Source organism: Pagrus major, chromosome 18, assembly GCF_040436345.1.
Source record: "Pagrus major chromosome 18, Pma_NU_1.0".
Taxonomy (NCBI): Eukaryota; Metazoa; Chordata; class Actinopteri; order Spariformes; family Sparidae; genus Pagrus; species Pagrus major.
This window is the reverse complement of record NC_133232.1, coordinates 25,008,144-25,026,338: the sequence shown is the minus strand read 5'-3', so window position 1 is coordinate 25,026,338 and position 18,195 is coordinate 25,008,144. Positions and strand designations below refer to the sequence as shown.

Genomic DNA, 18,195 nt, shown 5'->3' with positions numbered 1-18,195 from the left:
ATACCTTTATATTTATTTAACTTCCACCAAGAACATCTGTGTCTCCCCCAGTGTTTAAAAGGAACCTACACCCTTGGATTGGTTAAAAACTAGTGGATTGATCACAGCTCATTAATGCTACCAGTTAAGCAGATGAACAGTATTACCTGAACACATCAAATAAACATAAATGAACATAAATATAACTTAATGTGAACACCATATGGCTTCATTCCTACTTTTCCTACAGACCAAGCTGAAGTTGTTGTATGATGAAAATTGATATTTCCTCACTTCTGAAATGGTCAATTTTCAGCTGTGAAAAAACACTGGCTGAGTGTTGAGGAAAAGCAATAACAGAGAGAAAAAGATACATTTTTAGGTGTGGCTGTCTTTGCATTAGTCTCGTGCTGTCAAAGTAGAGAGAGGTCAGTGTGATCATGACTATACTGAGGTTTTTTTTGGGGGTAGATGTGATACTGTTGTGGGTTTGAATCAGGTGTGATGTGGTTCCATCATCAGTGATAAAGCATTTGCAACACTTTCAGTCTGACTCTCACATGCAGAAGAGAGAGAAGAATGAGGTGCAGTGTCAAGGTAAATGGAGAGCAGCTTCCGAGCCATTGAAAACTTTGACAGCAAAAATCCAATTCCACCAAAATGACTGACAGTGAAAAAAGCATGGAGTCAGAATTTGAAATGGAGCAGAAGGAAGTACAATGAGAAGTAAATGGATTCAGAGCAAAAAAATCATGAATGAAATTCAAACAGAGGGAGATGCAATTTTCATATGGCATGTGCAGAGACATTTACATGTGGTGAATGTGAGCTTTTCAGCAGTTTATATGTATTGATTTACCCTCCTAGTGTGTGTGTGTGTGTGTGTGTGTGTGTGTGTGTGTGTGTGTGTGTGTGTGTGTGTGTGTGTGTGTGTGTGTGTGTGTGGGCGACCACCGGCTGTTTGGAGAGCAAGTTAAAGCAGCAGCAGCTCTGGTGTTCTGACTCTGAAGATTCCTGTTTGAAATAAGCTGCCAGCTGCTACACACACACACACACACACAAACACACACACACACACACACAGCTTCTTGCTAAGTGGATCATCAAAGAATCAAAGGCAGCCGATGTTTGAATTAGCCCTCTGTTCTTGCAGCCTGTGCCTCCTTTGTAGTGTACCTGATAATAGATAGTGTCACACACTATTTGGAAGAGAACGGCTGTGATAAGTTACACTGTTGATATGAATCATTCTGTGTTGCGTCTTTCTTTCTTTCGCGCGAGGAGGGGGCTTCTCCTGTTGTGGGAAGAAAAGAGAGTGAGGACAGGAGTGAGAGATGGAGATGGCTCTGGAAAGGGAAGGGAAGATTAAAAGAACCAAGGCAAACTGGAGGATGAAAGAAAGATGGGGAGGAGGAGGAAAAAGGTGGAGGGAAGTGGGGGGGGAGGGGGAGCGCTGCGGTAAAAAAAACAAGGTGTGTGTGCATGAGTGTGTTCGAGCATTTTGTACGAAAGGTGTGCTGTGTCATAATGTAGCAGAACGCTAAGCCACTGAAATGAAAAGTACATAGAACTGAGCTCCAGTGCGCACACACACACACACACACACACACAGAGCTCATGGGAAGATTGAGGTGAAAGAGCGTTGTGTCTGTTTCTGACTCACAGAGTCGTGTGTATTAACATTGCTCCTGTTTTTTTCTATCCCACCTCCTTATCCCGTTTTTCATTTCCCTTTTCATCTTTTGTCATAATACAATTCTCTCATCCTTTCATTTTTCCCGTCTCTTAATTTCCCACTTTCTCTCTTAACCTCATTTATTCTTTCCTCACCATTTCTCCCACCACCCTCCTTTCATCCCTTCTGCTTCCCGGGACCCAGAGAAAGGTAATTGCTCTTCGTGGTGTGCTCAAGTGTGATCTGCCTCTCCATTGTTTTCAGTAATCGTTGTATCAAGACTCCCACCTCCTCTCCTCCTCGTGCAATCACATATGTCACTTCAGGCATCAAATCAGTGGCTTTGCTTTGCCCAGAGTCACTGTTGCTCTTCACAGGAGTGCAGCAGCAACTAAGGTCTAAATCACTGGTGTTAAATCATCAGCGAGCCGCACTGGCCACAGGCTATTTCCTATTAAGAGTTGCATGCTGTTTTATAGCGTTTTGATCCCCCGGAGAGGCTACAGAAGTCATAAAAGAGCCATTTGTAGTATGCAAGGCAAGGCCACTCATGCTGCTTTGGTGACACACCGCTCAAATGTCCCTGAACAAAGTGCACTGGACGCATACACTTACCACACACACACACACACACACACGCACACACACACACAAACACATCCCATTGTACAATTTTACTTTCTGGCCACAGGCGGGGCGAGCATTATCGACCCGAAGTGTGTGAGCACACAATTAAGCAGAAGAGACGGGCCGGATAATGGACTCATAAACACAAAGAGCCCACTGTGATAAATGCCGGCTGTGTTTGCCATATTTCTGTTTGGGTCTATGGTTATTTGGGACTGTGCACTGTACTGTAATGTGTGTGTGTGTGTGTGTGTGTGTGTGAAGGCGGGTGTGTGTGCGTGCGCATGAAGCTGCTCTGCATCTGGTGACACTGCCATCCAGTTGGCTTCTCTGCATGTCCCCACTCCCCTCTTTCACTCTTGCTTCATCTGTTTACTCAATCACTGGAAACACATCCGCTTACCTTTTGTGCTGCAGCTTGTCGCACCTGTTAATGAGGAAGAAACGTGTCTATGTTTCATCTTGTATGTGTGCTGCCACCCACTCTCTGCAGAAAGTTTGCCTCTCGGTGGATCTTCCTCTTTCTGTCTCACCCTCACACTTGTCACTTTCACTGTGAAACGCTCGGCACATTGTTTCCTCGGGCACTGGGACACACATCTGCCACGCTCTATGCTTGTGTGAACCTATTTGTGTGTGTGTGTGTGTCATCATAGCCAAAATAGGCAACCGCCATTTTTAGTGAAGGAATGAGTCGTACAGAGGAACCTGTTGTCATGGCTCACATGTTAAAGGGGCTTTAAGTAATCTCTTCTGCAAATAAACCTTAACTGGTGCACCAGGAATTGCAGCAATATTCTTATGGCAGCCGTCTAGTTGTAAAATAACGAAGCAACACTTTCACAATAAACGAAAGAGCTAATTAGAGCAGAGCAAATGTGTCATGATGCAAAACGGGGTAATAAAAATGTTGCGTTGTCATTAGCTTTTTTAACTTCTGCATGAAATTTCGTGAAACGCTCTTCGCTCACTCGTTATTCCAGTCCCAAACAGCTAACAATGCGCACGGCTGCAGCGGGAGGGTTTGAAAGTTTTTCTTTCAGAAGAGAAGACAGGTTCAAGGACAGACTGTTTTTTGATGTTTGCAATGAGTCAACTCCTGACAACACATACAGAATGAAGAAAATATGTAAAAGCCACTCCAATACATGGACAAAAGGGGAATGAGAATAACTGAGAATAAAATCACTGAGAGGGATTTCAAATGAAAAGTAATCAAGATATTTCCAGACGCTGCCGATTACAAACTCAAGGAAAATGCTGAAGGGAATGTAAAATACAAATTGGCAATCATATCCGCATATTAGGTGGCCTCTGGGAAGAGGTGTTTAAGCTTAATATGCCACAATGTCCAAAAGTGGTTCTCCAAGGAGTGATACCAGCAGGCTTTGAGGGGAAAACTGTAACCTATTTGTTGAGCTTCTAGTCGCAGATAATCAGTGCAGTGAAGTTAAGTAGATAAAACCAGACTCCCACGTATAATATATGGAATTAAGAAGTGTTGTGAGATGGAACAAATGTCGCTTAGTTATAACAATTAACAAAAAGATGAGATCCGGTAATGGGCTTATTAATGCAATGAGGTTATTTATCATAACATATCTAAACCCTGAAGAACCCACGGTTATCCTTCCCCATCTCCCTTATCAGACACGCAAATACACACACTTACCTCATGCTACACGCAAAATTAATTTCCTTCTTATGGAGGAAAGAAACTGTTTTTTTATTTTCTTACAAATGATTTTTATTTTTATTTTTTTCAGTTTGTTGTGGTTTGGTCTTTTTCATTTCCTCCAACATATAAGCATAAAATTTAGAGGGCAGCTGGGAAATGTGTACAAAAACTTGCAACACATCCTCATACCTAAATGACAGAATCGATCGATTGCCAGCGACTTCCAAACGACATGACGGTTGCAAATCTCAGACTGTTGTAACCCTTATGTCAAGTCAAGTCAGTTTTGTTTGTAGAGTGCCAATTAAAGCATTACATTAGAGCATGAATAGACCATACTCTTTAATTTAGCCAACGTTCCCCCATGAGCAAACACTCGTGACAGTGGCAAGAAAAATATGCCTTTGAACAGGCAGAAACCTCGAGCAGACCCGGACTGAAGGTGGGCAGCCATCTGCTTTGACTGGTTGGTTTAGAGAAAGACAGAGACAGACAGGCATATGGTCACTTTTTTGATGAGAATGGGCTGAAACTTGCACTGAAGTCACTGAAATTTAAATAGAAATCAAGTGTACACGCTGGATAAATATTGAATAATCTGCATTATGAGACAACAGATTGTTACCTACAGCCCCTTTAACAAAGCAACATGTTTGGTCCATCTGCTGTGGAGGTGCAACAAGGTATATCGTGTTTGTTTCCCACCTGCATTAGAAATTCACGTGTGGTAATTGTTCTGTGTCTTCTCTCCGTGTTTCAGGGACTTTGCCTACGTGGCGAGAGACAAGAACACACGCGTGCTGAAGTGCCACGTGTTCCGATGTGATACTCCTGCCGCAGCCATCGCCACAAGTCTCCACGAAATCTGCTCCAAGGTGGGTGTCGTTATTGCTGCCGCCTCCGCATGAATGAGCTTATCTGCTGCTCTGAAAGTAGCTATCAAGCTTTAATTAGGGTGACTACTGAAGAGAGAACAAAAATCTTTTTCTGCTGATGCAGTTATCCAGAGCCACGTTTTAGGGTTATGACTTTAGATGCTACTCCTACATGGATGTGTTATAAAAAAACAATGGACAGGAGGGGAAAACAAGATTTCTGTTATCTTTTCGTAGAGAAGTAAGAGCATGGAGAGGAGATAAGATTCAGGTTACAGAGCATATGCAGGGTTTCTTAAAAGGGTTTTCAGTGTGTGTGTGTGTGTGTGTGTGTGTGTGAGAGAGAAAGAGAGAGAGAGAGAGAGAGAGAGAGAGCTCATGGTAACAGTGTCTTAACCCTCTCAAGGACAGGGAATCCCGGATCCTTGAGGGTGCAAAGCTGCAGCATCAATTGAAGTCAAACACTTGATACAAACTTTCTCTCTCTCTCCCTCCCTCACACACATACACACTAATCAGTAATCCCCTCCTCTCCCAATGCAGTCACTGCTGTCTATCTCCTCAAAACAGAGATTACAGTTGTAAAGAGATTTAAACTCACTGTTTTCACTTTTTGTTTCTTGTTAGAATCAGTTTGGCATTCAATAAAATCTAACTTTATATAATATAATGTATTATATAGTTTTTATTGCTGCTTCTTCTATTAGGCCAAATGGCCAGAGAACAAACAATATTAACTAAGACAAAAAAAAAAAAACTGTGAAACTGTGAAACCACTCCTGAATCATTGAGTTCATTTGAGGCTAATTTGGTCACTCTTCACATTAAGTAGTTACTAAGGAACAAGTGAGAAATGAATCAGGAACGACCTGATAATGACTGAATCGTTTGTAAGTAATCCTTGAATAACTGTTACTTGAGGACTATATTGTAAAAAATGATAAGTTAGTGGAGAACAGACCGGGAGAAGACTAAGCATCAACAGTGCGACAGAGTATGACCTGGATGTGAATATAAATGAATGTCTATGTATGTTATTAAAGAGCTAATTGTGAACACCCAGTATAAACTCAGTAGCTCATTGTCATAATCATCATGTACTGAGAGACTACTTAGTAACTGCTCAGTATTGAATCACTTTATGTGAGGGGTGCACAAAAAGAGTAACTAATGATTATGTAATTAATATTTAATGATTACCTACTAGTTTTGTATGCACTGAGCACCATAGCACCAGAAACGAACTGACACCAATCTGTCAGTGGTTGTTGCTCCTCCACAAAAACAGGAGTGTGAGATGTCTTTCTTCATACATGACCTTGTGAGTATTCAAAACAAGCAAATTTGCCGATCCTCAGAAAACAGATTCTCCTGGCAGTGGCCGATGAAGCTCTGGGATCAAAGGTAGTTCTGGTGATGTGTCTGAGTCTAGTAGTGTCAGATCTTCATCACTAGAAGTAGCAGTTCTTGAGGCTCCATCGTGTAAGTCACTGACAACTGAAGCCCTGTCACAGCAAACAGCTCCGGTGATGTCTCTGTTACTGGAGCGGTATCAGAATCTATGTCCTTTGAACCACTGTGAACTGAAGCTTTGTAACACAGCAGTAGGTAAAATTCAAAGCAGTGCGTGTCTCTCTTTTATATGAATAAGTGGCAGCTGAAGCCCTTTGACCTCCTGACTCTGTCAGCTCAGTTATGTCCTGACTCTTTGTCAGCTTCACTGTAGGTGACAGATTCTTCTCGGTCATTTAAGCGGTCCATGGTGAGTCATTGTGACAAACCTTAGGGCTTACTAGGAGTGACTCATTTTAGCTTTCTGTTGAAGTTGCCCTTCTAGTAGACTCAGAAATGCCACAATGAATGGCATCTCCTATATTTGGATTGCATCATCCAGATTTCTGGCCATGTCCCTCCATGAAACTGGCTCGACACCAGTTGTTATATTGTATTCATATGGCGACTCACCTGCACTCTGGATTGATGTAGCTCTGTTCCCTGCTGAAATATTGCCAGGTGTTCTTCATAACATTCAGCAGGTTGTCCCCTGTCTGACCCAGCAGGTGTACACCAGTGATAAATGGAGTTTTAAGGGAAATGGTTGATGCCTAAATACGAGAATGCCATGACACATCTCAGTCCTCACATATCAATGGCTTCAGATTTTGGGAGGCAAAAGGCCACCTCTGGAGCACTGTGGCTACAAGGTTTAGTTCATACTTGTGTCACTTTGGACACTGGACAAACCAAAGTTGATTAAATTCACACTGAAGGGCTGTCCTTGTGTATGACAAGTATAATATATATAATATTAGGCCTCTTTGAAGGATGCCGATACACCTCAGGGCTTCTGATGTGGAGAGCAGTTGTTGTGTGACAGGGAACATTTGAACATTTTTCTCTCTCTGATCAGGTCCCAAAGGCTCCTATCCAGCATCTCAAAGGCGAGGCATGAAAGGTCTTGGAAATTGAAATTGTGACTTTTGACCCCAAGTCCAGCATTTCCAATTCTGTTTGCTGCCAAGAATGTAATCCTCACTCTTTTTGTGAATCTTAAACCCCCTTTCACACTCGTCAAAAAACCCACTAACACCCACTAACATCTGGTTTTTTTCTCTTATGTGAATGAGTACAATCGCTAATTTCACCCCTTGTCAGACGTGAAGCTATTGTGTTGAAGTTCAGGACGTTGGTTTGTTAACACTTTTGTCTCTGTTCAAGCAGCCTTGAACGTTGTTCAGTCGGCTGTGAGTTTGAAAGAGAGACTGAAGTAAAAGATAGCCTAATATAAGTAACCACCATTATAATGTCAGTGGCTTCCACATCACTACCCAAGCCGTGTTGCCCAAGTAAAGTCAGCTGTCTGATCAGTACTGTGCAATGCACATGTGCAACTCTCAGCAGAGATGAGCTACTTCCATCATCAGCTCCGGAAAACACAATGTGTCTAATTCAGAAAGTTATTGATAAAGACTTTTTAAAACAAGTTCAACATTTCTGGTTCTAGATGTAATATGAGTTTCTATGGTTACATGTGTCCTTCTTGTCTGTCACAAGGTTAGTGAAAAAGTTGCTCTGCAGTGATACAACAGGCTGCCTCTCCTCAGCTGTCCTGCTTACCTAGCGTTAACTTACCGCCACTGCAGATAAGCAAATCATTCACCTGCTGGATTCACACACTTGTTCACTAAAATTTGTTGATTGTCTGGGTATAGCTTGAGAGGAGAAGCTTAAATGTTGGATCATGTCATGATATCTCTTTTGCAAAAATCTAGAGAAAGATTTAGGTTGTTGACTGCACGCATAAATCATTTACTTATTGACTTTTCCCTTCAGATAGCACAAAAAAAGATTTCATCCACAGCACTTACATTAACCTTTTTATAAATGTCCGTGATCTGGCCTGAATATTTTCCTAATTTGTCCCAGATGTCTTGTTACCTCTTTGTGTCTACTTCTCAGGTAATTTTACTGGAAGAATGTCATATTACTGAATGTCAGATGCTTCTTATTAACGGTGGTGTAAGTTCACAAAACTAAATCAACCTCTGGTAAGAGATATTTTGGGCAGCAGAGGACACTGCTTTTTGTGACCCTTTTAAGAGAAGACATTTTATGTTAACGACCCAGCTTTAAATAAATATATGACAGTGGGACCTGGACTGGCACTCGGTAGAGTGCATACCTCCGCCAAGGCCCAACAGTCCCCTTTAATTCAATCAAGCCTAATCCAATATCAAACTTGATAGCGACATATCTGACATATCTTACTTTTTATCTGATTCTATTGATCATGATCCATGCATTATACCCTGAGACAGTAACAAAATCATCCTATCTCGCAATGTTAAAGAACGTAAAGAAAAAAATCCTGAATCGCACCAAAAGTTAATGGGGTCTATTCTGGGCCCATCCTCCATTCAAGTTTAGTGAAAAACTCTTCAGTAGTTTTTGTGTAATCCTGCCCACAAACCAACCAACCAACAAACACATAAACGCGAAAACATAATTGCCTTGGTGGTGCTAATTAACAGACTTTAGTCAGAAAATATCGGGAGACTGACTCAGTGTTTTTATGGGATTTGTTAAATAACAGAACAGCACCTGAGCTCATAAGAATACTTCAGTCTGAAGTCTTTTCCGGCCCCACTGACTTCCCTTCAGTAACAGTTTGATAGGTTCCTATCACAAGTATGAGAAGTGCACTGGTCAGGGTTAGTCATTAGAACACCAACAATATCTGTAACATAAAGACAGACAATGAATGTTTCACTGCTAGCCAATGTTTACTGCAGTGTAACAGTAATAGATAACTCCCCCCTACACACACACACACACAGCCTTCTGTACACAAAGAGAAACTGTGCTCGGTCCAGCAGTGACCTTGTAAAGGATGAATCTACCTGGAACGACAGATCTACTCCCTTTGAGACATGTTGACCCATTTAGAGTGGAAGGTTTTTTTCCATTAATGTCTTCTTATCGCCTACCCCAAACTGAAGGAGGACTGTATATCTCTATCTATGTCTATGTATGTGTGTGTGTGTGTGTGTGTGTGTGTGTGACCATGACTCTTCACACCACCTATTTTAAACATAGTGGTAGTTTTCTCTTTACTGCAGCGGAGAAACTTGGTGACCCGAGTCTTGCAGCTGCGCTGAGCGGGGTTCCTTTGAGTGTGTCTGTGTGTATGTGAGAGAGAGAGAGAGGGAGTGTGTGTGTGTGTGTGTGTGTGTGTGTGTGTGTGTGTGTGTGTGTGCCTACGTTTTCTTGCATGTTCCCCTGTGAGCAGAGTTGCAGACTCACCATACACTTTGATTAATGACACCTACAATTAATCAAGTATCTGTAGCAGCAAGAGTGCAGCAGCTCAGTGCAGAGGCCATGCAGAATATTCAAGACTCTTTAAGGAGTGTGTACACTGCAGCATGAAGGAAAGAAAAAAAAAGAAAAGAGACAGCTTCTTTTGAGACTCTTACATTCAAATACATCATTTCAAAGAGAAGGTTTTAAAGGATGAAGCTGGTAATACTCTATATTTTTCTTATTCTCAGCAGAAAAAACAGCTTATTCTTCTGTGCCATAAAGCTCCATTGCTGTATATAAATACAATATAAATACATATACTACACCAAATCCACTGCAAAAATAGTCCTCAGTACGTAACAAATCTAAGTCTTTTTGTTGACAATGTTAGAAAGCCAATAAAGCGAACAAAATATTTTTACTATAATCACTATAATGCAGTTGACATCAACACCACTGCAACCCTATGTTGTACTCAAGACCACCTAAACCGAGACCAAGTCATGACCAAGACCGGAGTGTATCGAGACAAAGATAGGACCATGACGCCCACACCTCATGAATGTGGAACACTCACATTATAGGCAGTCTTCAAATTGACCGCAACCTCAATAATAAACATATAGTTAAATGAATACCTCTCTGACAATCAAAACTGAACGTCATTATATTTTTAAAGGCAGAACTTATTGCAGTGCTGTTGTATTGAATTGCATTACACTAATGTGTATATTTGTAACCCTGAAGATTTATGTATGATGAGACATACTGGACATACTTTTCATTGGATTCATTTCCAATAACTAAAATATAGAACATCACCAGCCTTATCTTTTAAAGTAGGTTATTAATGTGTTTAAAAAATTAAACATTTGATACAAATTTATGAGACAATCTAAACCTAAATGACCCCTTAACCATACCTTACCTCGTCTTCTCCCCGATTCAAATTCTGGTTGCTTACCCCTTCTCTCCTTCTCTGTCACCCCTCCTGTCTTCTCCTTCTTCCCCCTCTTGTCTTCTCTTTCTTTCTGTGCCATTCATCCTCCCCTCTCTCCATTTTTTCCTTCTCCCCTCGTCTAGATTATGGCTGAAAGGAAAAGTGCTAAGGCTGCAGCTGGCAGCTCCTCCCAGACTGGCTCCGATGTACCCCTACAAGGTACCCACACACACACAAACACACACACATCTTTTTCTTTGAGTCTTGTTCTTTTGTAGTTCCCTCGTGAGAGAATTAGATTTGTCAGCCGTGTGCTATCTTCCCTGCTGTGATATCGTGTCTCATATTACAGCATTCCTCTTCTGAAACCATGTATATGTTTTTTAAAAAATGACCTTATCGCCTCAGGAGCTACTCTGAACATTTGTTAATAGAAAAGATAGCAGTGTTTGGTTCAATTACACACAGATATTGCTGACTCCAGAACAGCTCCTCGTTCCACAATCGCTGAGCTTTATCCTCCCAGCGCTAATTCTATTCACCGTTTCCCATTTCGCTAAGTCCCACCGCTTGTTCCTCTCAGTCCCAAGTAATTATAGGAAGAAAGAGAAAAAGCACCAGCGCGATTCATCCTCCGCTGTAACTTCAGCTGGTGTGTGTATCTGCTGAGCGTGGGGGGAAAGGAGCTCAGGCATCAGAATATAAAAGAACTATATCGGCTCTTCACTTACAGAGGCAGTCGACCTCATTAAAACCCAATTAGTGGTTCTTTGAGGCAAGGCCTGGTGCTCCACGGCACACATCCCAACCCAGGATCAAAGAACTTATTGGTGAAACATCCCTCACATCTTTTAAAGCTATAACTTGTTGAACTCATAGTCTTTTAACTGAAAACCAGTTGGTATACAGTGAGAGGAGATGCCCTTGAAGTAGACAGACCAATCCGTTAGCACTAGAGGTCCGTGGATGGGAAACAGTTCCTGTTCTCGTCTGGATTAGATCTCTTCAGGGTAGCTGGGGAGTGTGCAATCCTGTGTTGGGACACATTTTAGGAGATTAGTGCCAAATGATTTGGGATGAGCTCCAATACCAGGATAATGGCCCTGCTGTCGTCATCAGATTTGGCCGGGAACTCGCGCATGAGAAGCTCTCACTGTTCATCATTCATGTAACTACTGTTTTCTGAGCTTTAGCAGTACATCATGACTGAGGGATATTACCGACCAGATAGTACACTGATGAGGTGAATCCAGGCAAAAGCCATTATCCCTGATTGATTTCCCTCCCTCAGTCCATACCGATCACAGGGAGATGACTTCATGATGAATTGTTAATCTCTGGAATTCAGTAATTAAGATGTGGGTTGTGCAAAATGGGCGAAACTTAACACGCCCCACCACCTTAATGGGGTGATGTGACGGTGCACTCCCGGACACTTTGTCATCATTGTTGTGTGTGGGCACAGGTGCATTAGAGCACAGTTCTGACTACACCAACCGCACCCATGTGATGGATGTAGTCAGAGGTCAAAAAGGTTTGAAACTTTTCAACCAGGAGAAGGCATCAAAACACTGCTCCTCTTCAGCCTGCTGTTGAGTCACGATGTATGCACTGTTTAAATGATTCAAGCATCTTTTAAATGATTCAGATCTTTCTGTGCTTTCATCTCACAGTGACAGTGTGTCTTCGTGATAGCGTAACAAAAGATATGAAGGGGTTGGAAAGTCTAAAAATTTTCAAATTGCAGGGCACAGCACAGACTTAAAAGTGGTGCAGTGTTGTCTGATTCCAGATATCACTTTGAGAGCAATATGTTAATATCATGAATACATCAAACATTAAAAATGTACTAATTCTGCAGTGCACTGTTTGCTGTCCTTATTTTTTATATGTTAAAAAGTGGGCAATAGGCGATTTTAGGGGGCACGAGGGGAGATGCTCTCCCCCTTGTTAGCAAAATGACCAAATTGCATCACCTTTGTTAACCTGCCATCCCTCTCCATCCCTCACTAATAGGCAGACCACTGTCCAGGTCTGGGCCCAGACTAACCTGTCCAGACGTGGACCTGTAACTGATAAATTACTGAAAATGATTACATTTTGACAGAACGTTCCAATTTAAACCATTGCAGCTTTTGTAGCCTTTGCGGGACTAGTGGTCCAGGAAACTCACAGACATGCATGCATTTTAAATCCCTCACGTGATGCTACTCAAGTCAAGTCAAGCACTGTGATTTGAGTTGCGATGAACACAAAGTTGAGAGATGAGACGAGAGACAACATTCAGAGAAGTAAGTCAGCGAAAAACAAAACTCTAATCAAGACTGGACTCTTAGATGTTTATTCCTCCCACAGGCAGTTCAAAATTAGTATGACTCATGTCTGAATCCATAACAAGTTATTAAAAGCAGCAATGTGAAGCAACACTACGAGACAAAGGACAGAGCATGCTTAGAGCAAACATAAATCTCAACCGAGGGCACAGGGAACAAAATATTTATTATTGCAGTGAATCGTAACGCAAGTTAGAAATTGTGAGGTGAAATTTTAGCTAATGAATGGAACCAAATATATGTAGCCAAACTGCTTTTATTGACTTAACTATCGCAGCATTTACACACTCCGATACAGCAGGTGGTAAAGTTGGTTTGCAATCTGTCAATAAACAGAGTGCAGCACACTGTGGTCACGCTCATGATGACAAAATCTTGCACCTGTGTAGAACCACACAGTGTAGCCTAGAGAGCCAAATGTGTTGGCACTGATGTGGACGTATTTTACAGTTTCAGAGGAAGACACAACGTTTAACACAACAAATCATATTAAACCTAAGGAATGATGAATCATCAGTTTTCGCTCACTGCATCTGAGACCTCTTGACCTCAGGTGTGCATAAGCTACAGGTTAGGAACTTCTTTTTAAAATACAAAAATGTGAAATTATTAGTTATCTTATCAGTATCGGCCATGAGAAGCAGATAATTATCGGAATCGGCTGAAAACAAAATCCATACCATGCATTCCTATTACCAGTGGTGTACACAGTGGTGTTGTGATACATTTTAGCATCTGGCCTGCCCGTATCCAACACTTAATCCAAAGTATTTGGGCATTTACCGTCTTTATGAGTGAGTCGAAACTCGAGAGATGACAATGTAATTAGGGAAACAAATTGCCTGCAGGGTTCAGACCTTCCAATCCGCCCACTCCGCCGAACTTACTGAAGATGGAAACAGTTTAATGAGTTGATAGTTCAGTCTGATATCAGGCAAGGAGGCAAAGGAACCAAGGGGATAATGCTGCACACAGCCTGCACCTTAAACTCTTATGTACAGTAGGTGCACTCATATCCTATCAGCTGTCGTTAGGTTTGCACATAAATGCCATCAGTAACAAATTGAACTGGATGTGTCATTAACAACGCAGCAGATAGTTAATAATTAATGTCACCATTTTGAGTTGGATTCTGTTGAATATTTATTGTTTTGTCTTTGGGCACATTTAAGGATCAACAGCCTTTAAATTGCGTAGTTAAACATTTCACCACTTTTAGTGTTTTGCATTTCACCTTGTCAGAAATCATCTCGAGCTCATGTAGCGTATTGCACGGTGTGTAAATAGCGAGGTCCTGAGGGTAAATGATGCGAAGGTGTGCGCTGATTGAAATGCAGGTGAGACCACATCTTTGATCCTCCTCGTTTTCTCTGTATGGCGATCTCTTCTGCCTGCAGGACGTTGTGTAAACAGGCACAGCTGGGCTCTTCATGCAGAAAATTCTGAAATCCTGCACGCTCATGTGTGAATATATTTATCATGCCCTAATCATGTCAACAGCACTCTAAATTATTAAAATATTCACCAGTGTTTGTTTATTTCTCTAGTTTAAGCCAATTATCATGTGTGGACTTCTCTTTTGGAACTTTGTGTTAGATGTTGTTGTGTGATACAAATTCCCTGCGGGTGATCTGTGCGTGTGTTTTAATGCGTGTGTGTGTGTGTTTTCTCTCTGCAGAGTTTCCCATGCCAAAGACTGAGCTGGTGCAGAAGTTTCATGTGCTGTATCTGGGTATGACATCTGTGTCTCGCCCCATAGGTAAACTCATACACACATAATCACACCTCCTGCATCCTGTAATAAACTCTGTCACACTGCTCAGACTTTCATGTGTTTTGTCCTCAGGTATGGACATCATAAATGGGGCCGTAGATACCCTCCTGTCCTCCACAGGCAAAGAGGACTGGACTCCTGTCATACTGAGTATTGCTGACACCACTCTGGCTGTCATCAAAGAAAAGGCAAGGGACTTCCTGTTTGTGTCCTGAGGAGGTTCACATAAATAAAAGATGTGAATGTCGATTAGAGAAAGATGATCTATTAGAGAAGAGTTTAGAGTCTAAGTCTGAGTCTTCTCTTGGCTGTCTGTGCAGGAAGAGGAAGAGGAGGCACTGGTGGAGTGTCGTGTCCGCTTCTTGTCCTTCATGGGCGTGGGACGGGATATCCACTCATTTGCCTTCATCATGGACACTGGGAACCAGCATTTCCAGTGTCATGTGTTCTGGTGCGAGCCCAACGCAGGCAGTGTGTCTGAGGCTGTGCAGGCAGCATGTGTGGTATGAATATTTAATTATTTTGCTATCAGATGAGACTATTTGTCATTATTCCTAAATATGGTATTATATTTAAAAGAATATCAAAATATATAACAACATTTTAGGAAAAAATGCTTGTTGCTTTCTTGCCAATAGAAAGATGAGAAGATCGATACTGCTCTCATGTCTGTATAGTTAATATGAAGTTAGCCTAGCTTAGCACAGAGACGGTAAGCGTAAATAGCTAACGTGGTTTGGTCTCTAAATCAAGACAGAAACTGAAATGTAGAATGACACAATGACTTTGTTTATATGCACTCAGTTTTTCCCCTTTTTCCAAAAAAGACAATATTTCTATTAAACGGTTTACATAGTTTAGCATAATGAAAAATAACATTCTATTAATATTCCTGTTTACATGCAGGCGTGCATGTAAATACTCTAATTAACGCTCAAAGACCTAGACAGCCGGTGGCGGGTAAAAGCAATGGTTGTAGCCAATTCACTTTGTTGTTCATGTTCAATGGATACTATATTTCACTTACTAAAGTCACTTTTGCTTCAGTATCCTCTGTTATGATTTTATAACCTTTCTTTTTACTCTCTGAACTTTTTATTGGAAACATCTGCGTAAATTTAAATGTAGGATTAAACCTGTTTTTCACTTAAAAATGCCTTGGATAATATTATAATAAATGGCTGTAAGTTGCTTAGGAAAGGTCAAATGTAGACAAAAATTCAAATAGAAGTCAAGATGTACTTGATGTACTAATTCAAATGTACTCAAAACAAATTTTGACTGGCGTTTTTTTTTTTTATTCCTTTAAATTCATCCATTTTCAGACAAACCAACTGTAAAATTGGGACTTTAAATAAGGCAGACTGAAACTTAAGGTTCTCTTGAATCAAATGATGTATGCTGACTGTTATTAAATATGGTTGGAAAATAAATGACCCACAAACTACAGATAAGTTCATCCTAACCCAAAGCCCAGGTGACAACAACCCATCTAACCCTGTGCTCTTCTCCCTCAGCTGCGGTATCAGAAGTGTTTGGTGGCACGGCCGCCCTCCCAACGCGCTGGCTCCTCCTCTGCGCCCTCTCCGGACTCGGTGACCCGCCGGGTGACCACCAGCGTGAAACGTGGTGTCCAGTCTCTCATAGACACTCTGAAAACCAAGAAACAGCCGTCAGAACTCCCTCAGCAATGACCGTCACCAGTGACCACAGAAAACCCCTCCCCTCCCACCCCCGGCTGACGCCTGGACGCCACTCACACACTACCGCCACAACAACACGTAATCAGTACCAGTCATGGTAACCAATGATGTACATATATGTTAACAAACACCACCGCAGTTGAAGGAAAGAGGAGCAATCATCCAGTATGTCTGATGATTAAAAAAAAAAATAGCAAGAAGACTTATCTGTTTCATGAGGAGGAATGTGTCACTGGTTGAACTTTGACCTTTGAACGCTGCTGAGTCCAAGTGGCTTCATTGGCCCTCAGTGTCTGTGATTTCTGGGCTAGATGGATTACTCGATCAAGCGCTCTACAGACAGGATGCAGGATAACCCAGAGGAGAAAGACTCTGTTAACAGACTCAGTTTTCTTTCATGCTCTGTCCCCTTCTGTAAAAACATCCATCAGCACAGTCAGAGCTCCACGACTGGACGCCAAGCTACAGGAGCCATCCAGGACGGGAAAAGGTGTCAACTTGCTGTCACTGGATTCCGACAGGTGAAGCCACCAAGACCAGATAAGACAGGACCTGTCAACACCCCACTCCACTACCAAAAGGCATAGAAATGTTTCGATCCCTTCGATGTGTGACAGACTTGAAACAGACAGATGTCCCTTGAGGATGAATGAAGTGATTGTAATAATGAAGTGTATGTAAATGATTGTACGTAGGAAGAGAGAATTTAGGGCAAAAGGCTTGTAGATATGACGGAGAGATGACAGAGAAAGAGACAGACGTGGGTTTTGATTTTGCATGTTTTCTTGATGGGATAAAGTTTTATGTTGACGAGGTAAGAAGAGTGGTGAACACATGAGAAATAGATGCTCTCAGCACAAGTCATCTCCACTTGACCATGACTGGATTTACACTGGCAAAAAAAAAAAAGTCTAACCTATACATGAAAGGTTACTCTCAGCCCCATTTACTGAAAAACAATTAAGGATTGTCAGTTTTTACTTTCCATTCCCTGATGAATGAGATCAGCAAAAGAAAGTTATCAGTTTTTAATGTACGTATTTTGAAGCTTTAAATTAGTTAAGATTGTAATTTTTTTGCATACATTATAGAAAAGCTGAGCATAAAAGCTCGGGAATGTTACATTTCTTATGTTCAGACTTTACAATTTCCTCAGGAATCTTTATGCATACACCCGAGATTTATGTGGTAGCAAGAAATTCAAGATCCAGGCCTTGACTCTGGCAGATGTGAAGCGCTCTTGGCTGTATGAACAGTGGTACACAACAGTGTTTGTCCTGCAAGGACACCAAGGAAAAGATCAAGTCTGTGCCAGACAGTAAGGGTTAACTATATTTTCTCTTCCTCAGTAAATCCAGCCAGTCTACTCCCACTCACACACACATACACACACATACACAGGCACATACAGCAGTAAAAAAAAAAAAAAAAAAAGTCTGCTGTCACTGCTATCAAAACCTTCACACTGCTCCTATGGCTCGGGGCCACCACCTGCACTCGACATGAACTCTGTGAATGAATGCAGTCCGATCTAAAGGAAAAAGACACACACAGACAAAACGAAACAAACGACAGAGATGCTGTAAATCATTTCAGTTCTGTTCTTCACTCATCTCTACACCATGTAAATGTAATCTGTTGTGACAATAAATGCATTAGCAAAAGAAAAAGAAGTATTAGCTTCTTGAATATGTCCTTTATTTTTTCAGGTCAGTGGAAGCCCATGTACTGTTACAGCTATTCATCATGTAGTCACATTGAAATGACATTGGCCCTATAAATATACGCAGTTTGATTAGAGTCTGACT

The 18,195-nt window shown here is 41.5% G+C and overlaps 1 protein-coding gene across 1 annotated transcript in view; it reads left to right on the top strand.

Moving 5' to 3' along the window:
• The window catches only part of LOC141013479 (amyloid beta precursor protein binding family B member 2-like), a 37,418-nt gene extending 20,986 nt beyond the window's left edge, over positions 1-16,432 (top strand). The window contains exons 4-11 of the mRNA XM_073487231.1: positions 402-407; positions 4,720-4,834; positions 10,721-10,796; positions 11,476-11,478; positions 14,589-14,669; positions 14,757-14,872; positions 15,005-15,187; positions 16,202-16,432. Coding sequence (XP_073343332.1) covers positions 402-407; positions 4,720-4,834; positions 10,721-10,796; positions 11,476-11,478; positions 14,589-14,669; positions 14,757-14,872; positions 15,005-15,187; positions 16,202-16,378 — 757 coding nt within the window. The 3' untranslated portion in view covers positions 16,379-16,432. The remainder of the gene's footprint in view (positions 1-401; positions 408-4,719; positions 4,835-10,720; positions 10,797-11,475; positions 11,479-14,588; positions 14,670-14,756; positions 14,873-15,004; positions 15,188-16,201) is intronic.
• The last annotated feature ends 1,763 nt before the right edge of the window (positions 16,433-18,195 follow it).